The 22,652-nt window shown below is 47.1% G+C and overlaps 1 protein-coding gene across 3 annotated transcripts in view; it reads right to left on the bottom strand.

Moving 5' to 3' along the window:
• Nucleotides 1-22,652, bottom strand: part of LOC128108359 (syntaxin-18-like) — a 100,140-nt gene that overhangs the window by 11,102 nt on the left and 66,386 nt on the right. For all 3 annotated transcript variants that reach the window (XM_052734800.1, XM_052734801.1, XM_052734802.1), the window contains 4 exons: nucleotides 16,126-16,241; nucleotides 14,481-14,558; nucleotides 14,251-14,317; nucleotides 4,750-4,862 (listed from right to left, as the gene is read on the bottom strand). In XM_052734800.1, the coding sequence (XP_052590760.1) occupies nucleotides 4,750-4,862; nucleotides 14,251-14,317; nucleotides 14,481-14,558; nucleotides 16,126-16,241 (374 nt within the window). The remainder of the gene's footprint in view (nucleotides 1-4,749; nucleotides 4,863-14,250; nucleotides 14,318-14,480; nucleotides 14,559-16,125; nucleotides 16,242-22,652) is intronic.

Below are 22,652 nucleotides of genomic sequence, written 5' to 3'. Positions count from 1 at the left end.
GTGCAGCAGCAGCTCCATGTCCACACAGTTGAAGTCTTTCTCTAGGACAGCCACATACCCTAGAATATGAACATTTTAATCTAGAGAGCCTTGTGTTCATGACCAGGCAAGCACACAACGGCCCCTCGATAGCACCGGTGCCTAGAAAGAACTGTTGCGCAGTGCAGTAGGTACAGCCTGCACATAGTCGTAGGGCTGCCTGATGGGAGGCAAGGACTGCTTAGTGAAGACCGGGACAAATCTGTCCCCAGAGTGACTCTCGTTCTGTGTGTCTCAGTGTCCCTGGGCTCCATCACTCTTTTGTCAGGAACTCAAAGGCAAATGCTGCATCTTTTTCCTTTCTCCTCCGCCCCAGTACACTTCCTGTTGAGCTTAGCCCTGTGGGACAGGGAGAGTTCAGGCTGCTCTGATCGGGAAAAGCATCAGAGAAAACTTCACAACAGCAGCAGTCAAGGGGAGGCAGATCATGCCCACCCTGTGTGACAGGCGCAGCTACTATTAGAAACACATCTACCCGAACAGTCACCTACACCTCAGTGCAGGTGAAACAGAGCTACAGACAAGGAGATACACATCGATATCACAGACTCCCCAGCAGAGTGGCACTGTTCTGAGGCAACACTCTGGGTGTGAACCCATGTGCTTTCACCCACCACCCGCACCTCTATGACTTCGATCTCCTGCTTGGCTTCAGTATGGTCCCTATTTCAGACTTTTCTTCCCTTTCTCCTTTGAATACAAAACCAATCAGAAACATAAACCCCATCATAATGGGTTCAAGTATGAATGAACTACATCAGGATGGAGAAGTTCTGTACTCTACAGGTGGTTCAACTGTATGCCACCTGAAGCCCTCCTGACCTGGGCCTCAGGAATCAGCCTCAAGTGCAGTGCTCAAGAATACTGTGCCAACCAGTCAGAGCCAGATGCCCTACCTGCATCTCGGGCATTCTGCAACCATATTTCTTACAGCTCCTCACTAACTGCAAGGGTCTTCTTTAATGACTACGTTCCACAGGGGCCTCCATGATTTCTGGCCTCTTGAGTGTTTTCTTTCTCTAACTGTTCCGTCTACCTACAAGTTTCTAAGCTTCTTTTTTTTGGGGGGGGGTGCCGACTCACTTGCTCAGGGTTACCTCTTCCTGAGGTCGTCAGGACCCTCTGTCTGTCCCCACATCTGCTTTTCCTAGGACACTCCTTACTCCCTCCAAGGAGCTGGTATCCCATCCTCCCTGGCAACAGTGAACTCCACAGGGGCAGGAACAATGGCTCACTTGAGAAATATATCTGAATACCCAGAAACCAAGATGGGCAAACAACTTATACCAAGACATGAAGATGCAGCCTTGCCAGGTAGAATGTTTATAGAAAAGGCCTTAATGCTGGGGTGGCAGGCCAACCAACAGAGGTGTGAACCTGCCGACTAAATGAGCAAGTGCCAAATGGCAGAGGGAGTATGACAGACAGGAGACAACTCTTGCCTAGAGCTGTACCACCTTGTTCTGTGCCAGAACACGCTGTCTAAGTAGCATTTCAGGTTTCAAAAGGAAATAAATACTGAAAGGCAAAGTAAGCAAAGGACACATCTACACAGGCCAGGCTTGAAGTGTTCCTGCAGAAAACCTAGTGCATGTCCACCACAGGAAGAAACACTCTCTACTGCCATGGAGGAAAGGGCAGACACACAGCTAGGGAAGGAGAGCACCTGGCTGTAGTGGAAGATTTTCCCTGTCAACACCAAGGCCGGGATGGGAGAAGGGCCTAACCAGGAAAACAGATAGCACATGGAAGCTGGATGCAGGTCTTTCCCTGGACAGCCTGGCCTGCTTCTCCCCTCCCTACCATCTCTTCAAAGGTGCACCCAGGCCATGGTTCCAAGCTGCCAGTTTCCTAGGATCCTCCAAGCTCCTAGCCCTAAGCCCTCTCTGCTCACTCACTCCACCATCAACACTGCACACTCAGTGGACACCTCATGCCCAACCCTGTAGGCCAGCATGTGGAGTCCCTTCCCCCACCTTGCTGCCAGATTGCACATTGAGCTGCACTCACCTCAGGCAGCAATGCCCAGCAGCTCTTCAGCCTCAAGGCTGTAAGTTACCAAGTGCTCCCATCCCCAAAATGTAACCCGAGCACTCCTCACTCTGCTCCATGTGAGTTTGGGTGTGTATGTGGGGGTGGTCCCTGGTGGCAAATGTCTTATGTGTGGGTTGCTGTAAGAAATTCCTGACCAGCCTGCCAGCTTCCACACCACCTCTCAGCTGTTTCCGAGCTTTGCAGATGTAAGCCATACCATGGCACACTCCAGCTTTGGAATGCCCAGTGTATTCCTACCATGCTGAGGTCCAAACTCTACCTTAGCATGTGGGCTGTATGGGTACGTCTCCCCATTTCTCCTCCCCCAGGACCAGGTTTGCCTTTTCCATGCTGCCCCCTCTGGAGGTGTGCGGTGCCTTGCGGCGGGCATGTGCTCCCTGATCACTGGTGGTGCTGGGTCCTCTCAAAGGGCTTATCTGTCATGAGTAGATGTTCCTTTAAGAAACTGCCATTAATTCCCTGTTTTTTATGGCTTTTGCATTTGTGTGTGTTCCTTGTGTTTTTTATTATTTTTATTTTTATTTTTTCAAGACAGGGTTTCTCTGTGTAACAGATCTGACTGTCCTGGAACTTACACTGTAGACCAAGCTGGCCTCGAACTCACAGAGATCTACCTGCCTCTGCCTCCTGAGTGCTGGGATTAAAGGCATGTGCCACCACCGTCCAGCCTTTATTTTTAAAAACATACTGTTTTGTTTGTTTGTCTGTTACAGAGAGAAAGGGTGTGGTGTTGGGTAGGTGAGCAGAAGCTGGGAGGAGTTGGGGGAAGGGAAACCATGATCAGAATGTATTGTATGAGCATTTTTTTTTCAATTAAAAAAGAAAAAAAAGAGGAACTGCCATTCAGATCCTCTCCCATTTTCCAACTTTGAGTTGAGAGGTCTATCTGTGTCCATCAGGTGGATGGAAGTCCCTCATCAGACGTGTGGTACAATATAAATGGTTTTCCATTCGGCGGGCTGTCTTTGCACTTCTTGGTGGCCTCCTTTGAATAGTAAGCCCCGGTAACTAGCGCTGGTCTCCTTGCTCCCATGTTTAAGCCGGCAGAGCATGTGAGCATGGATGTGAGTGCTGGAGCCCAGGTGCTTCCACATCACAGGTTCTTTGTCTCCTGTATGCTGCTCAAACCAGTCAGAAGACAACCTTCTGATCATGTTTCTCTAAGGCAGAGCACTAGAACAACACTGCTCTCCTTACACTCACAGATACCACAATGGAAGGATGTCAGTATAAGGACCTCGCTTGTTTCCCTATGAGCCCAAAGAAGGGCCATTTCCACTCACTTATGACACCCCAACACCCAGCCAAGGCCTGGCATAACATGCCATGTAGGCTTGAGGTCAGCGGTGAGACCTGGTATCTTCCCATGAGACTTCCTCGAGGTCCTCAGTCGGCACTGGCTTTCCCTGATCTCACCAGTGTGCATAGGGTTTACTGAGTGGGTGAATGACAATGAGATGCTGTGTCCAGCTTCAGTAAATTTAATTATGATGCTCCTGTCTTGTCTTCTAAGCTGTGCCCATGGATTGTAGGAAGCCCGGGCACAGGAGACGTACAGAGCTCCTGCCTGCTGGACCACAGCAACTACCAGACAGGGATAGGCTGAGACTGTGCAAGCAGAACCACCCATGGGGAGGGCTGTTGTGTGTCCTCAGTGCTGGGCTTTGAGCTCTTATATAACCTCTCTGAATTTTGGCTTCTTCACCACAAAACACAATAGTGCACACCCCCAAAGAGTCAATGAGAGTCTGGCCTGTGATTGAGTCAGCATGTGAGGCATAAGGGCTCCAAAAGTGCTATTCTCATTGCACAAAGGACCTCTGGTATCCTCCAGGCTGGTGAACCATGGTGCATGGGAAACACTTAAGAAATGAGATAGAGGTGGGCTTGAGAGCCAAACACACATACCAGTGAATCCTGGACCCACCATTTATGAGCTTTCACCTCAGACAGGTAGCCCAGGCTCTGAGCCTTTCAGAGTCTTCTCAATAAAGGAGACTCATGACACCCCAGTGCTGCATGCAGTGAGGTGAGGCAATGTAGAGCCACAGACACGGCAAATAAGACATTCAGGCCTCAAGGCTTCAGTGAACTGCTAGGCAGTGAAACCAGCTTGCTTGCTAACTCCTCAGGGATGCAGTACTCTGAGCACACGTCCCTACCCAGGCACACATGGACTGCACACATAATCAAACAGTCTGTGACATTCAGACTTGAAGGAGACTCTGCATTTCTTTGGCATGCGCTGTCAGGGACATCACTGTATCTGTGATGACAAGAGACACAAACCCATACTTGCACCTTGTCCCAAGGGCTTGCCTGGCTGTGGAGGCCCCGGACAAAGCATGCTCCAGCCTGGGGCAGTGCGGCTGGCTGTGCCAGTGCAGACTTCCACTGTGGCGGGTTATACCCTCTTCAGCAGACAGCCGGGATAGTGCCTCCTCAGTCTCCAGCTGGTGCACAGGAAAGCAGCCCTTCCTCAGGTCCAGGTGAACAGGCGACTCCTCAGACTAAACATTGCGGCTCACGCTTCTTTTGCTTTGGGCAGCCATGCTCACACCATGAGTCAGGAACTGCTGCCTCTCCCTGCTCTGTATTCCTGCCAAGAGGTCAGAAGGACCAACTGCCAAGCAAAACCTTTGTCCTGATTCATACCTGGCAACTCCTCGGCGGCAGGCTTTTCTTCCGAGTCCTGGGAAGCATTCTGTGAGGCTTTCTCAGATGGGGGTTCTTTCCTCTTTGTATTTGGCTCAGGTTCCAGCTTAGATCTAAACACAAATACTTAGTTATTTATTTTACCTCCCAAACAGGATCCTTTCTGACAACAGAAGGGGTCATGTGTGACTTGTGCATTTTTGCTCTGGTCTCTCTCCTGGGCCTCAGGAGTCACATGGACACTTCATACCTTCCTGCAAGGTACCATGTTGATGGTACACTGCCTTCTGCATTTCAGCCACAGCACGGTGCCTAGCATCTGCATGCTCTGAGGTTGCCCTGGAGACACCACACCAGGAAGTGTATGTACAGCAATCCAGTAATTTTACACTAATGTAAAAGTGTTGTCAAAGACACATGCATGGGACACACGCATGGATGCATGCACACACATGCTCTATCTTAAAAGAGTTTACCTATGAAAGTACAAGTCTTTAGCAGCTTGTTGAGCTAGGAAGCCTTTGCACGTAGTTTTCTTCCCACCTTTTCAGAAACTACTCTGCCCATGATGTGGTCTCTTTTTCTACCCATAGTGTGCATGTTTATCTCTGCCACCTAGAGATCTTCTCAGGCTTCCTTTTGAAATTTATTATTCATTAGCGTGCGTGCACACGTACATCTGCAGGCACACAGTGCACACGTGGAGGTCAGAAGACAACTTTTGTAAGTAGGTCTTCTCTTTCCACTTTGTTGAGGAAGGGTCCCTCTCATTTCTCTGGGAGTGCCCAGGTGATGTCCCTGTCTCCACTTCCCATCTCACTGCAGGAGTACTGCGACTACATAAGTGTGCTATAGCATCTGTTCTTTGGTTGGTTGTTTTGTTTTTAAACACAGGCTCTTAGCATCAAACTCAGGTTATTAAGATTGTGCAGAAAGTGCTTTTACCTGCTTAGCCATCTTGTTGAACCATGCATGTATGTATGTGTGTGTGTTTGTGCATAGGTGCATTCACTCATATGTGCGTGCATAGAGGCCAGAGGTCAATGTTAGGAGTTTTCCTCTAGAACTCTCCATCTTATTTTTATTGTTGTTATCTTGTTCTCATTATGTAGCCCCAGCTGTCCTGGAACTTACTCTGTAGCCCAGGCTGGCCTCAAACTCTGACATCTGCCTGCCTCTGCCTCCTGAGTGCAAGGACTAAAGGTGTGTGCCACCATACCTGGCTTCCACTCATTATTTGAGACAGGGTCTCACACTGAACTAGAGTTCACTATTTCGGCTAGACTGGATGGCCAGTGAACCCCAGGAACTACCTGTCTCTGCTTCCAGTGCTGAGGTTACAGGTTGTACATGGGTGTTAGGGATCTGAACTCGGGTCCTTACACTTGCACAGCAAACACTTCACCCCAAAGCCATCTGTGCAGGCCCCAGCTTACATAGCAAGTGGTCTCCTGTTCCTCCTTAGAGTGGGTCTGTGTCTTTGTGAGTTGTGTGTGCTGCTTAGCTGGATTAGTGCCTGCATGCAGTGTCTGCTGTGTCCTACACAGAGGTCCCCTGAAGGCCTCTGTTGAGGTCCAGTGTATGGCTTTACTGAGTAAAGCTTCAGGAGGTAGGGCTAGTGTAAGAAAGGCCAATGGGGATGTGCCCCTGCAGTGTCTACTGGGATCCTGGCTCTTTCTTTTTCTTTCTTCTCCAACTGGGTGGCACGAGGCAAACAGGCTTCCTTTGCCATGTGCTCCTGTCATGGACTGCATCACCAGGACCAAGCTCTCACAAGCTGAGACCTCTAAAACCAGGACCCCAACAGACTTTCTTTCTTTCTTTTTTTTTAATTTTAATTTTTGGAGCTAGAGTCTCACTATGTGGTCCTGGATGGCCTGGAACTTGCTATGGGACCAGGGTGGCCGTGAACTCACAGAGACCCACCTGCTCCTTTTACCCGAGTGCTGACCATGACTACTGACCTCTTTTTAAGTTGACTGTCACAGGTATTTTATCAGAGTGATGGGAATCTAACTAACACAGTGATCAACAAAAGCGTGTTGAATGAATGAATGTTTTATAAACACTAGTAAATGGCTAACAGAGGAGAAAAACTCGTCCTAAAATAATGTGCTGTAGAGCCAAGCAGACTTGGCTGTATGCATGACCGTAATCCCAGCACTCAGGAAACAGGCAGAAGGATTGTTGCCAGGAGTTTTATGACAATCTAGGTTACAATGTGCAGACAGAAGACTCAATCAATCTATCAATCAATCACAAAAATAAAACAATATGCACCATAATAGCTTTTACTAAAACCTACATGAAAATTACAGGCAGGATGCTGAAAAGATCCATGATATTTTTACCTAGCCAGACTGTGAGTAAAAGAGTAAAGTCAACTCATGCTGGTTGGATCTGGTTTACACACACCACTTAGTATTTGCCAAACAACTATGATGTACCAAGTACTTCTCTAAACACCTTATGAGGATAAATGCAGACAAATTTATCCAACTCCAAAACATCTCTCTAAGAAGGTACTAGTATTAAATGACCTTTCTTATAAAGAAGGGAACTGAGGCCACACAGTAGCTAGGCTGAGACAAGACCTTAGGGTCCCAGCTCCAGAGTCCGTGTTGTGTCAGCTCCATGAAGAAAGTCTCTTTAACCAACATTAATAGAATGAGTGGCTAAGCCATTCAGATCCTGACTAGACAAAGCACAGAGGAGGGAGACAACTGTCCACAGCAGAGACCTCACAAAGGGCTTATGTCAGGACATAGAAGGAACTCCTACAGAAGTTAACAAAAGGAAATGATTCAATAATAAAGTGTGTGAGAGACTTGAATAGATGTTCTGGAGGAAATATGGAAGTCATCTGTAAACACACATGAACAGGTGGTTAGCACAAACCCAAGCCACACTGAGATGATACTGCACACCCACAGGAAGACTTAAAACACGTTTGAACCACACTATATCCTGGGGAGAATGAGGATGAATCAGAACCTCACATAGCTGGATGGTGTATAAAATGCTGTTACCACCGTGGAAAACCTGGAACAGTTTCTTATTAAATCTCACAATGTCTCCACTGTAACACAGAAAACTCACTTTGAGGCATTCGCCAAAGAGAAAGGAAAAGGTACGTCCACACGAAACAATCAAGCAGTCACAGCAGACTTATTCGTAAAGAAAAGAAACAGAGACAACCCTATGCTGACCAACACGAGAGTAAGTGAGGCAATGGTGTGTGGTTCACACAGCACCATACTGCTCAGCAGCATGGTTAATCTTTTTAAAATGTGTAAAGAAGAGGGCTCAGGCATAGTGCTCACTGAGCATGCCTAAGGCCCTGGGCTTGATCCCAGTACTGCAAAACAAACTCAAAAGAAACCTTAAGAAACAAACAGGGCTTAGTCTGTATTTAGCATTAAGTATATTAATATAATTATAAAATGAGATACTACTTAACATTTTGGGTCAAATTAGTCTTGTAATTTAGTAATTGAGTAGCTTGACACATTAGGCAATTTTCAAACTAGCCTGAAAAAAACCATACCCATCAATCAGAATTTTCAATATTTTTCTCTGGTAAGTAACAAGTGTCTTGACATTTCTTGGTCTGATTTCTCATCTGTAAAACGGGGCTGTAAGAGTGTCCTTGTGTGGTCACTAGCTCCCCTGGGATGCTTAAGTAACAGAGTCAGCATTCTAAATAACAGCATTTATATATCAGATGTTGTTGTTTAGCCTTTAAATAACAGCTGAGATATCTAAAATGCAAATGCTTTCTGAGTTCTTCAAGAACTACGAGTATAGAATATTGAGAACTTCACAGGGTGAGAATCACTGAAGATCTTGACAGAGAGTAAGACTTTGGCAGACACAAGGACATAAAGGACATTCCAGGTATAGGAACAGGAGCTGGTCATTTACCTTCAGAGAATTATCATAGCTGGCCATTTCTAATGCATAATCACTGTGGACTCACTCCCCTACCTAGGAGGTTCTGGCTGCCCCACGTCCATTCCCTATTTTTAGTCTGGGTGTCTGACAAATGTGACCTGGTATTCTGTGTTTTAAATTTTATTGTATAACAACCACACACGGAGAAGTTTGAAGTATAAAGACTCCCTCAGTGAGGAAGTTCCAGCCTGATGCCCTCCACTTTTAAATGTTTAACATACTCCCTAAAGGCAGTGCGCTTTGATGTGACCACCACAACCAGAAAAGGCACAGGCATTTCTTACTCTCATCACTTCCTCAGAAGATTCCATTTTGACCAACATAGCCTGTACAGTCAGAGTCCTGGTCAGAATCCTGCATCGTGTTACCCACTAATGCTTTCTTTAATCTGTTTGGAATGCTTCCTTCGGACTCTCCTTGAGTTCCATGTACTTGACACCCAACACCCTGCCAGTCACTCCAACCATGCCTCTGAACTTAAGCCCGGTGCTTTGTGGCTGAAGCCTGGTGATGCCTTGGTAGAAATCACAGAAGCACTGATGCTCTTCGGGGGCATCTGCCAGCCTGTGTGTGACTTATCTTGATGGACATGGTGGCTGTCGGGCTCCTTGTTATAAGGTTTTTCTTCCTCTTTGCCAACAAGAAGCCAGGGGAAACACTTGACACTATAACTCTTTCAAACTTTTATTCATTCACGAATTTACTCCTGTCCAGATGGACTCCTGACGCCCTCTTTCACTCAGTGGGCTACACTTGCTGCTTTCCTTCAGTTCTCCCTGTTAAATGTGGCTGGTAGAAACCCCTCAGGGTAGCCGCTGTGACCATCAGACACTTTCCTACTGTTCTGTAATCCCTCCCTTGTTTTCTGATACAGCTCATTGCACACTTCTCCTTAATCCAGCCTAAGAATAGGCCATTTCTCCATGAAACCTGATCCCTCGAACCTGGAAGTGGTACTTAGAAACCAAGACAGGTGTGTGTGTGTGTGTGTGTGTGTGTGTGTGTGTGTGTGTGTGTGTGTGTGTGTGTGTGTGAACTATGACACATTGTATTTTTCATTCTAACCCCTACCACAGGTCTGAAGAGAGAGCCTGGCCTTTTCTCTCCTTCACACGCTGGAAAAAACTGGCTTGCTGCACTGTCTCAGCAGCTGTTGGATCACCTGTAGAAGCCAACACCCTCGGCTCCACCGCCACCTCTCCTCCTGGAGGGGAGCTAGCTGTCTTTGCATGCCCTCCCTGTCCCCTACCCTGGGCAGCAGCAGGGCTCCTCAGCAGCAGCAGACACTCACCTTGACCCTCCCCATCTCCTGGCTCAGGACTGCTTGGTTCAGGAAGGGGACGGGTTGCCTGCCTCTTGATGAGCATTTATTTCATGCCCATCACCCTCATGTCTGAGTGTGGCAGTGCCAGTTTTCAGTGTAAAATAAATAGAGGGCTGCAGAGAAGCAGACAGAGACAAGGATGAACACTTTTGTAAGGTGATAAAAACAGATTCTAATTATGTACAGAATGTCTACTGAAATCCTCAGGGAAATTACAAATTAGCTAGCTAAAGGCAACCTGGGGGAAAAAAGCAGTTTTTGAAAAAGTCACCACAAGAATCAGTTTATGTCCCCTGATTTATACTTCAGCATACTTCTCAAACTGAAGGCCAAGTACTGTCTAACTGGGATCAACACAGGTCCCTGACTTGAGAAGCCTTGGGACTGTATTTGAAATTGTAAAAGACCAAGAGAGAAAGAGATGGCTCTTCTTGTTTTGAAGCAAGCAAAAAATAAAATAAAATAAAATAAAAAGCATGGAAGCACACTTTGCAAACACAGAGAATCCATGCCATTCCAGAAGGACTGCTCTCTGCCTGTTACACGCCAACGCAGAGGGCAGAGTATGCACGTCACAGTGCCCTACTCCAAAGCGGCATCTGAGTTTCTGAGGCCTCTGAGTCACAGGGCCAGTGGAAGTCAGCTCACTCTACCTAAAGCCACTTCCTCCATCAGGCAGTCACTCACCTATCAGGTATTTACTGGGCATCTGCCACTTCCCAGGGAAGTTTTGTTTTCGTAAGTGTTCCTCAGAGTGTGGTCCACCGACTAGTACCAGAGTCCACACTGCTTATTCCTGGCCTGCCACAGTTAAGTATGAGAATGCATAGCACTCTGACAGTGCCTTTGTCTCACTGAACATGGTACAGAGCACTGGTGTCATCAGACCACTGTGGCAGGCCACCTGAGGCACAGCTGTGACCCTGCCATGCACAGGAGACTAACATCAGTCCCCGGGAGACTGCCAAAAACTACAAAGAGGTGGCCCTTCATGTCAGGGGGTGCTGCTCTAAAGCCAGGATCTACACAGGAAAAGGCCAGATGGTGAACATTTCAAGATCTAACTCGTATTCTTCCTTCTTGGTTTACAGACCTTTTCAAACACAATAAGCCAGGCTTAGCTGGAAAGCCATACAAAATGGGTCAAAGTCTAGACTTGGTTCACAGGCCAGTCTGCTCCTCCCTGTTCTAGGCAGCAAACAAGGCCCCATCATAGACAGTAAAAGAGGGAAAATCATCACTGTGGCCCTCATATCACATGCCATCTCTGCCTTTCCTCTCTAACTCCATCACTATGGCCATTCCAAACACTGGCAGCATCTGCTGAGCTCTCGCCATGTGCATGACCCTAAGTCAGGGCCTGCAGCAGGCTAATAATCCTGCTGAGGAGAGAGGGCTGAATCATAAATGACAGACTCTCTAAGTACTAGTTCAGTACGTGATGCTATGCATCACATGAGCACTGACATCTTCTCTAAAGAACAAGAAAAGCAGCATGAACTCCCTCCTTTGTGCTGACAGCAGAGAACACAGAACAGAGAATATAAGGGGCTGTGTGGCTGTGGATCACGGCAGTGTCTTTGGTGTGTGTTGGCCTGGGCAGGAGAAGGGCTTGATGTGCCCTCTCGGAAAGTGTCATCACGACACGGAGCCCATGCAAACAGGTCTCTGGACACAGAGTCTCCAGTGCAACAACAGACTCCAATGATACACAAGCTGTTTTTCTGGAGAGAGCATGTTTCTGATTAGCTCAGATGTTTTATGAGAGTACATACCACCAGAGTGTGTGATGGCCATTTCAGCTTCAATCACCCCAAAATATGAGAAATTTAAGGAGACAAAGAGGAAAAGAGGTGGATTGAAAATCCTCTGGGGATGTATGATAGGGCCACTTGTGCCAAGGCTTCATCCAATATTGGCCCACGTATTTCTAGTTTGTAAGCTTTTACTCTGTAACTCTATGAGCAGGAGCAGGCCGTCATGCCCCATTTGATGTCTCCTTCAGTCAGAAACCAATGGTTGAGCATCTACTTTGAAGCAAGCTCTGATCAGAAAGTTGGAAGACGATGGGCCTCACCTCTGAGCCTACAGTCTTACAGAGCAGAGAGATGGGATGCCCAGGGTAGTTATCCCTCTCTGGCTTGAGGCAACATGCAGCATGTACCACTGTCAGCTCAGAAAGCAAAATGCCATCAGGGTAGATGAAAACAGGTACCTTTAATGACAGCACTATCATTTACAGACAACATAACCATTGTAGGAAAGGACAGAGCAGTCAGCTGGGAATACTTCTGGCTTAATGAGCAAAGTATTTCCAGCAGTTTGAAGTAAGAGCCCTTTGGTACAGTAGATGGGTGTGACATCTCCACTCTACAAGAACAAAAGCTACATCCACACTTAAAACACTACAGTGAGCAAGGCAGGCGCACCTTAACAAGTACGTTTTCCTTCACCAGGCAGATAAGCGAGATAGTGACAACAATGCCACAGAACATCAGCGGGACTCCTCAAATCAACTTTTTAACAACAGCCATCAGCAACCCAAACCTAACCGTAGACAGAAACAACCCACCAACGACAACTGCGCACACTCTACCCACCAGCCTCCCCAAAGGACAGGCATTGCACCATGGGCTGAATTGTTTGAGGAGACACAAGTCAACGGAGGCTGCACGAGTGTGTGTGCTGCACCTGGCCGTGAACAACAAATGGGAACCTAGTAGAAGGGAGACACAGCGGGGGCAGCGGCTGGGACATGTCATAGGACAGGTGAAGCTTGAGTTGGGCTGGAAGGATGAGTGTGACTTTGTCCCCAGATGGACAGAGCAGGCTATGTGAAAGGTTCTATGGATGGAGAATTCAGTAAGATTTGGGCACAAGGAAAGCAAAGCTCCTTTAGAACAAAGTCACACGTAGGCCTGGCAGAGCAGATGTCACTGGGGACTGATTTAGAAACAAAAGTTATGAAACAGTCATTACAGCCTTGAGTTTGCCAAATTTGGCCTTGGTGAGACCTGTGCATAAGAGAGGCCTAAGATTAAGTATAAATTATATGTATGTTTTAAGAAGATGTCTTGTGTGTAAAGATGAAGAAAGACCAGAAAGAAGTCAGGGTGGTTAACACATGCCCGCAGTTCCACAACCCCACCATCTGGGAGGCTGAGGCAGCAGGATCAGCAGTCAAGGCCTGCCTGAGAAGTACAAACCTAAGAGGACAGGGCTGGACCACAGTGTGAAGAGTTACAGTTATTCAAGGTCTCAAAGGTCTTCTGTTCGGGGTAATCTCAGAGAGCAGCTATTTGGCAGGTGATTGACCCTGTACAATTCCCATCTGACTGCCGTCAGTGTGGATGCCGTCAGTGTGGATGTCAGAGGAAACCTCTGCTGAGAAGCAGGGCTGAGGCTGCAGTGTGCTGAGGCCTCTTCTTGTCTCCACCTGTGACACTGCAGCAGACATGTCTGCCTCTCCTCCTGGGGCTGTGAGAGCCAGTGACTGGTCTCCTCACCATACTGACAGCTAATCCTACAACACCAGAGTTGAACCTGCTCCCCTGGGTCCTCCCTGGGCAAACTGGCAGTACCATGCCAAAATGGGTATTGGAGTGGGGATCTTGAATATATTATGTCATATTGTCAGCAACATAGGGGAGCATGGTCACTGTGAAAACCCCTTTCAGAGAAGAAGGTATGGGGGGGGGCAGAGACCAAGGACAAATAGCTCCAAGGGTCCCACCTCATACGATTATTAAGAAATAGGGTGGGAAGCTGGGTGGGTGGCACATACCTGTGACCCACTCACTCTGAATCCTAAAGCAGAAAAAATATGGGTTCAAGGCCAGTTTGGGCTGCATAATGACTTTGAAGCCAGCATGGACCTCATAGCCAGACTGTCTCCCTACTACTCCCAACCAAAAAGAAAAAGTAATTAGGTAAATGCTCAATACCAGTTCAGCTGCCATGAGACTGTGGGGTCACGTGAGTTTAAAACCCACTGAACCTCAGTGTCATTAGGAAAAGAAAGAGAGAACCTGCCTCACGACCTGCTGTGGCTAACAAGAGTGACCAGTACCACCTGGTTCACAGTATGTCCTCAGCTCCTATGACAGCATATGGTACAGACTTCATGCACACAGGCCCACAGAGTCAGTGCTTTAGGAGCTCAGGCTGCCATTCCTGTTGCCCGTTTTAACTGAAGAAGGAAGGGCAAAGGCAGAAATACTCACAGTCTCTTCTTATCCACCACACGCTTAACTCGGATGGCTCTTTGTTCAGAGTAAAGCTTACACACTCCTGTTGAAGCAGAAAATACCAGAACAGAGACCATTTAAAATGGCTTCTCAGGCAAAGGTATCATTAACACTAATGAAACACTATGGTCTTCGGCTAGCAAAGCTATTCTAAATTGCATCTCTTATGAAATACCACATTTGACCTTTAGAAGAAAATGAAATACTTTTTAAGTAATCTTCAACGAAATCCAGAACTGCGGTCCTGTGCTCCTTCACTTGCTGGGAATGTATCTCCTTGTGGGCTGTAAGAGAAAAGGACAGCACTCAGGTCTGTGCTCAAGGACTCCACAGAACAGTCAGCTTCCTCAAAGCTCTTCATTGAAAGCATGTTCAAAAGCCCAGCTATAAACCAGCCTCGTGTCAAGTGAGACTACATTTTTAAGAGTAAGATTTACTAGGGTTCACCAGGTGAGAGATTAAACCCATCGAAACTGCAGTCAAATAATTTATAGCTTATTACAGCACCGGGGGAGCTGAGTTGATCCAGCTCCTTCCGGAATGCTGACCTGGCTGTATTAACAGCATCCAGTGCTCAGGCTCACCTTCAAGTGACATGCTTAAATCACACATGCTGGACCACAGACACCCTCCCTCTGCCTGCACTGCTTTCAGCCTACAGTGACTACTTTCTCCCTTCAGACACTGAGTGACACTATCCATACTAGCCTGCTCTCCAACAACTGTTCACATTGATGAGCCACAAGGGCAAGCTACCACACAGAAGCCTGTGCCAGTTCCTATGGTAAGACCCTGTTCTTGGTGGAAAGGCTGGGTGCCTAGTGGGCAGGCGTGATGATAGGACTTCATAGAAATACCTCAAGTAAGCCAACTGAGTCCAGAGGCAAGAGGTAGATGAAGGTCACAAATGCCTATGCCCTTAAGGGTATGGGGCACAGGTTATGTTTTTACTAGAGGGGCTATATAACATAGGACTCACATGAAGATTGGGTAGTCTGCAATGCTGCACACCTAATTTTGTATGATGCATATTTTTCTGGTAAGTTTTCATCAAGACTCTCCCATTGGATGATCCCATGTTCTTTCAGAAGCTTCTCCACTAGAAGTCAGTCATGAGTTCGACAGTACTTGGCAATTTTGACCTCTGTAGTATTAATGTATGTGCTTAAAAAATCAAGGAAGACACATGGCTGGGAAGCCTAGCTCCTCTACGGGGATGAAGCCCAGCGAAGGGGAGATAACACTAGGCCCCTAGGACCAGGCAGGGTTCTAAGCATGCTGTGAGAACTTAAGTGATACGCCTAACTCCTGTCTGTACTGTTTCAATGGAGAAGTTGAGCCCAGGGAGACGAAGTGACTTGCCCAAGGCCACAGAGCTAGCATGTAGCAGAGCTAGGGTGCATTGCTTTCAAGTCATGGAAGCAGAGCTTCCTCTCAATCACGAAGTCTCATATGGGGTTGACTTTAATAGGACAACAATTAGAGACTATTAGTCCATCCTTAGCCACATTTATGTCATCTGTCCTGCCACTCAGAACATAGTCATACATGCATGTCTCCACAAATATGCAAATGCTTGCACACACACAATCTGTTCCCTTTGACCTTGGCCTTTTGGTAGGTTACAGATTCTATTTAGAGAGGTCCTTTCTATTTATTTAACTTGAGTGACAGTCTTTTCAGGACTCTGAACAGCTTAGCTTAGAAGACTGACCAGGAAGGAAGGATTTTCAAAGTTGAAGTCCTAAATGCCATTCAGAAAGAAAGAGGGGATCATAAATGGCTGCACCATGAGTGTTTAACTGGTTGGCACATTCATGGGATCTGTTGGCTTCTTTCAGAGCACTTCACCTTCTGTTCGGAGTTGCTGAATTGCCTCTGAACAGGTCTTCATGAATATCTGAGCATCCTGGTCTATCTGGTCTCGCTCTGTGTCCGTCATCCTCCCATATTCAGACATGATATGGCTGAAAAAGAGGAAACAATTTGAGGGTGGCATCAGTAAGACATAATGCAGTCCAGGTAGAGTGTCAAGAAGAAAGGTTTCAAGCTGGGTGGTGGCAGCGCACGTCTTTAATCCCAGCACTCGGGAGGCTGAGGCAGGCGGATCTCTGAGTTCAAGACCAGCCTAATCTACAGAGTGAGTTCCAGGACAACCAGGGCTACATAGAGAAACCCTGTCTCAAAGAACAAAACAAAACAAAAAAAGAATTAGAAAGGTTTCTCTGACCAAATGACACCAAAGCAGAGACTTGGAGGGGGCTGGCCAGACCAACAGGTGGGAGAGTGATCTGGAGAGTGGAACAGAAGCCATGAGGTACAGTCTTCTACAGAGCTTCCACAGAGGCGGGCCAATATAACAGGCTGCGACACACAGCTTTGCGAGGAACAGAGGCTCCGACTAAGGACTGCATAGCCCAATAACTATGTTAGAGTCCCAAGCCGCTCAGCCTGCATGCTGTAGGGACACGATCTGGGGGTATATGAAACACAAGAAACTTCTGCGGGCTGTTTTCTGATTCTAGAAAGCAGTTTTCAAAACTCACAATAAAAAGCCTCTAGAGCCAGGCAGTGGTGGTGCACGCCTTTAATCCCAGCACTTGGGAGGCAAAGGCAGGCGGATCTCTGTGAGTTCGAGGCCAGCCTGGTGTACAAAGTGAATCCTTTGGACATCTAGGACTCTTACACAAAGAAACCCTGTCTCAAAAAAAAAAAAAAAGCCTCTAGAAATAAATTTTATCTCTCCTGATGTTAAGTTAAACCATCCTGAAGTGACGAGGCTGGTAGGGGCATCCACTTTCAGTAACAAGGCCCTGAACAATATAGAACACCTAGCTCTCCTTCACAAGCGCTGACTGAGTGTGGCAGCATAATCAGTAACAGCAATACTCCTTAGCCTATTTCAAAACTGTGGACTTCACAACGGAAATTTGGACTCCCAATGCTGCAAGCTGAAAGGGCACTTATGTAATGTAGACACTCAAACCACCCATTTCACTCACCTGTCCATCTAGCCACGAGGACAAAAGATAAAGTCCTGACTGTCCTATTTCACCTGTGACCTAGGTCATAGCGTTTCCACTCTGTTGTGAGTGGCTCTGACCACTGGTCTGTCCCATCACTTACTTCACTCCAGAAACGATGGCCTCCCATGGAACTCACCCAACATTACTTTTTCATGCTGTGCTGGTCAAGAGATTATCATGTCTCCTCCAAAGCTGCTTTGGGACAGAGCTGGGACCACCTCTGACCCTCACCTCTAATGCACTGCTGTCAGCTTCTGACCCGGCTTTACTTTAATTTATTGCACTTATTGTTCCCAGAAATACCAAAAAGTCTGTTTTTCTCCTCCAAAGCTATGTGGAAGTAAAGACTGTCCACCTTGTGTCTGCTTCCCTGGTAAAATCATGCAGCACAGGGTCCCTGACTAACACCAGTCAGACACTGAGCATATGCCAGGTTGGTTCTCAGTGCTTTATGTATATCCGATTTCTCATTTAATCCTCACAAGTCATTCACTCCCTTAGCATAAGTACTAAGTTGGGTTCAAAACTGAGTAAGGCTTATTTCCATTTCCACAAAAGGCACTCAATTGTAGGAGTGATCAACATGAAACCAGAGTGCCAAGAACTGCACTGACTGGTGCTGATGTGGAAGTGGACAGTAGAGCTCAAAGAGGAGCATGGTCAGCACATGTGGGATGGGGGTGCTGGGCAGGGCAGGTGGAACAGAATGCATGCCGACAGAGGATGGAGACAAAGACCAGATATGATTCCTCACGCTGTGGCTTATTGTTTGAGTGAACATATAGTATCTACTTCACACCCAGGCACATGTGAGCAGGAAGGCTGGCCCTGTGTAAACGAGGCACCTGGTTCTAGAGAGGGGTAGTGTTGGGGTCCTGGAAAAGTCCCACAAAAGACCACCATTCATGCATGCAATCAGCAAGAGCATTTATTATCTGGAGAAAGACTCCAGTATGCCGGGGCTGCCATCCCACACAAAGACAAAATGGTGACAATGCTGAGAGGAGCCCACAGGCTCCTTTGAAGCCCAGCCAAGGGGAGTTCCTAGAGCATTAGGTCATCTTAGATAGGACTGGCTTAAGCAAGTGGCAATCATATTAGTATGTTCTAATTGGCTAGGGCTAATTAGGGGCTGGTCAGGGCTACAGTTTTCCATTTTGGGGCAGGCCTGGACAAGTCCCAGGCTTTGTTTGGTTACCTGCTGACTGTGGTTCAGGCCTGGCCTGATACTGCATGTAGCAGGCCTCCTTGTCCTTGCTGTTGGGGGTGCTGGAGATTGATTAATTGCCCTTTGTGGCTTTTTCAGAAACTGCTTGTTCAGTCTCAGGAAACTGAAATTGAGGCCTGATCTCTGAGAGAAGATGGAGCAGCCTGTTATGGCGCCTCCTCAGTCTTCTCGGCAACACTGATGTGTCTGGCACATGGCGGCACCATTCCTCCTGAGATAGTGTGACAGTAAGCACTTATTTAAAACTCAAACACAGACACTACACCCTCCACAAACACAGACACTACACCCTCCACTCCCAGTGCTGCCTTCACCAGCAGGATGGTCAGTGGAGGACTGTAAACAGAGCCATTTGCACATGGTTTGTTTTTCCATAGCACACTGCCTCAAGACTGAAGAATCCTGACCTCAGGTGCTCTAATCCCAGTTGAGGGACCACTGCCATTGTCCAAGAAAATTCGAAAGGCTAGGTGCAGGCAGTGTCTTTGGGGTGTAAAGGTGATTGATCTAAGAGACACTGACAGGCAACATGGACTGCTTGGGCATGGAGGCAAAGGAAAAGCCTAGAATGCAGGTCTGTGTACACAAACACACATCACACCCAGGACAGAAGGCCCAGGCTGGAGGGAAGGAGCTTATGGTACTGAGCCAAAGGTGTCAGGCCAAACTGAGGGCTTTACAAGTGGGAAGCTGGAACACTTATAAGAGCGCTCCCTACTCTGCTGCTCCACTGTGTTTTAAAAGCACGAGATACACAGTGTGTGCATGTGAAACAGAGAAGGCTAAAGTTATCAAGCCACAGTGAAGTTACAATAGCAAAATTATTACTATTCTGAAAAGGTTAAACATCTTGTAAACAATTCCAAGCTATTCTCATGTGACATGCATATATAAACATCAAGTTTTATTTCCTTGATTATGAGGAGAAATAACTGTGTTACAGATCTCAATATAGCTAAGTAGTAGATTCAATTAGAGGAGACTACGTTAGGTATGAATTTGAATTGGTCAATTTACTTCAGGAGATGGCAGGGGAGTGAAAAAATACAAATTTATTTGCTGGTTCAGAAATTTAAAGGAATATGTTTCTCCTTCTGACTTGGTTGGCGGTACATTAAGGAATGACAAGTTCAGGGTCAAAACATCACTGACTACAATTTTATATAGAAACAGCCATGCCCTGAGGGTAAAGAAGAGGCAGAAAATAGCAAATGCTTTACTGTGCCGGGTGCTGAAGGATATGGCAACAGTTTACGAATATAGCCTTGTTTTTGCTGGAAATGTTAGAGTCACAGCAACTTTATAGTGTACACTGGGCATATAATATGCATGGTCAATACACATTATGAAGTTAAATTGTTAATGCCTGGGCTACACACAGGAGCTGAACGCAGACCCTGCTTTCAATACATTATCAAATAGGTGACATCGACAGGCCTATGCATATAGACACGTTATATCACACAGCATAGGCTAATGGTCAGCAATACTTTCATGAACTGACATTGACCAGTGTTCTAATCTAGGGAGCTACATACATTTACCTACTTAATTCTCAAAACTTCCAGGTAGGTGCTATTATATTCCCATTTTACAAATGAACCAACTGAGGCACAGAAAGCTATTTAACTTGCTAAGGTTGCACAACTAGTTATTAACAGAGATGGGGTTTGACCAAGGCAGCCTGCTCTGGAGTCAGACTTCAAGAACCCCCATAATGCTTCTGTGGAACCAGGTCACATGGAGGCCACCCTTGCCTCAGTCTCACTATGCAGCTGAGGAAGACCTAGGAATTCGGAACCTCCTCGTTCTACTTCCCAAGTGCTGGGATTACACGTGTGTGTCACCAGGGGCAATGAGGCAGGAGAGTTTGGACCAGGATGCTTGTTTCCTATATTGGTGTGTGTTTGGGGGTGGTGGTGGATGGGGAGAGAGGAACCCACAAACTGATCCTTGAAAGACAGGAATGGCTGAGGGAGGTAAGAGTAACTATAGCTGGAGTTTTCCTGCCTGGCCCACGGTCAGGGCAAATCTCTCTCACCTGCCAGTCCCACAGCCGCTCAGACCCGACCAAGTAAACACAGAGACTTATATTGCTTACAAACTGTATGGCCGTGGCAGGCTTCTTGCTAACTGTTCTTATAGCTTAAATTAATCCATTTCCATTCATCTATACCTTGCCACATGGCTTGTGGCTTACCAGCATCTTCACATGCTGTTTCTCATCATGGCGGCTGGCAGTGTCTCTCTGACTCAGCCTTCCACTTCCCAGCTTTATTCTCCTCCTTGTCCCGCCTATACTTCCTGCCTAGCCAATGGCCAATCAGTGTTTTATTTATTGACCAATCAGCAACACATTTGCCATACAGAACATCCTACAGCAAGTAACAATGAAGGCAGAAGAGAAGGGTGAGGACTTCAAACTGGCTGGAACATAGGGCAGGTGGGAACGCTGTCGTTAGTGGCCTTCAGAGCTAGTCAGGGACTCTGCAGACAATGAAAAGGCTGGGTGTACAAGGAGAAATGACGGGACAACACGTTACATGGAACAGTGGTAGAAGGTCAGGCCTGGGGCTACTGACCTCCAGCTAAGAATCTTGCTTTATTCATCTCTATGTTTATCTGTTTGCATCCTTTGTTTGCTTGTTTGTTAATCAGTGCTGGGGCTGAACCCAGGGCCTCATACATGACAGCAAGTGTATGCCCAGCCTCTCTCTGTTTCCTAGCACTTATAAAGGGTAGGGGCATGATAAATTTTTGTCAAACTTTATTTTCAGAATGGAGCTACTGGGTTTGGTGGAGTACCCCCTGGAATCCCAGGACTGGGGAGGGGAGGTAAGAGGACTGGGAGCTCAAGGTTAGCCTGGGCTACATAGAAACCTCGCCTCCCCCCCTCCCCCCGTTTCAACAAGGCAAACATAACAGAGGGAGGAGAATGGCAGAGTTTGGGTGATGGCACGAGGTTCAAAAAGGAAGAAGCAGGGATGCAGAACTGCCTGGAACTGGGCCTGTGTGTTCAAGAAGAAACAGAACACAGAAGGAAAGCAGGAAGTTAAACTGGGAACTGAGGGCAAGCAACTTCAGCAGAAACGAAGTAATGCTCTGGAGACAGAACGCCCCACGACCAACACAGTGCTCTGAAGGACGGACCAGGGCAAAGGCTCTTCTCTATGTGGTTAAGATCTTGAGGAATGATGGATGGTCTCTGAAGTGCTACAACTTAGTGAAAGGAGAGTCAGTGAACTTGAAACAAAGACATCTGATGACCCATTCAACAGCCCCACTCAGATGTTTACTCTGCATTGCACATATGTCTAAAACTGAGTTCCTGACCTCTCTCTTCAAACATGCTCTCCAGCAGCTTTCCCTAGGATGTGCTGGTAATGATTCCATCCCTTCCTGCTGCTCAGGCCACAAACCCTGACATCATCCCTAGCTCCCCTTTGCCTCGGTTTGTATACATCTATCTACATATCCTGTTGGCTCTACCTTCAAAACATTCCCTAGAATCTATCTACCAACATCTCCCAGTCTGCAACAGAAGCTGACTCCAGGGTCTGCTGCTTCTACCCAGACCTTCCTTGTCTACTCGGCACACCAGCCACATGGGTGCTCTTACATATTTGGATCCTGTGAAGCCCTCTGCACAGGCCCTTCCAAAGCTCCTCAGAGCAAAGGCTGTTAGGATAGACAAGGCCATTCTTGAGGAACTCTCTTGGCTCATCTCACACACCTCAGCCCTTGGCTTGGGTTCATAGCTTTCTGCTCCTCCACCTTCCATGTTGGTTGCACACGGACCTTAGAAGCCCTGGCTCTCCTTCTGGAATGTTCTTCCCAGGTGTCTGAATAAGTGACTCCATACTTCCAGTTACTTCTCCTACTCTGCAGTCTGAGTGGCTCTTCTGGAAGCACCGAGGTGAAAGAGGTCAAAGGCTCCTGAATTAGACTGATGCTGGCTTCTGAACAAATACCTGCCACCAGGGTGGACCTAGACAGCACTGGTTCCAAAGGCATAGGACTAACATCCTCTGGCTCTATAGTCCCAGTTAATGGAGCCCAGCTGAGTGAGAGTGAAGGTCTAAAGGCTAATCTGAGAATACTGATTACTCGGGGAGGAGGGGAGT

Source organism: Peromyscus californicus, unplaced genomic scaffold (assembly GCF_007827085.1).
Source record: "Peromyscus californicus insignis strain IS unplaced genomic scaffold, ASM782708v3 Scaffold_13__1_contigs__length_99412109, whole genome shotgun sequence".
NCBI lineage: Eukaryota > Metazoa > Chordata > Mammalia > Rodentia > Cricetidae > Peromyscus > Peromyscus californicus.
This window is presented reverse-complemented; position numbering and strand designations above follow the sequence as displayed.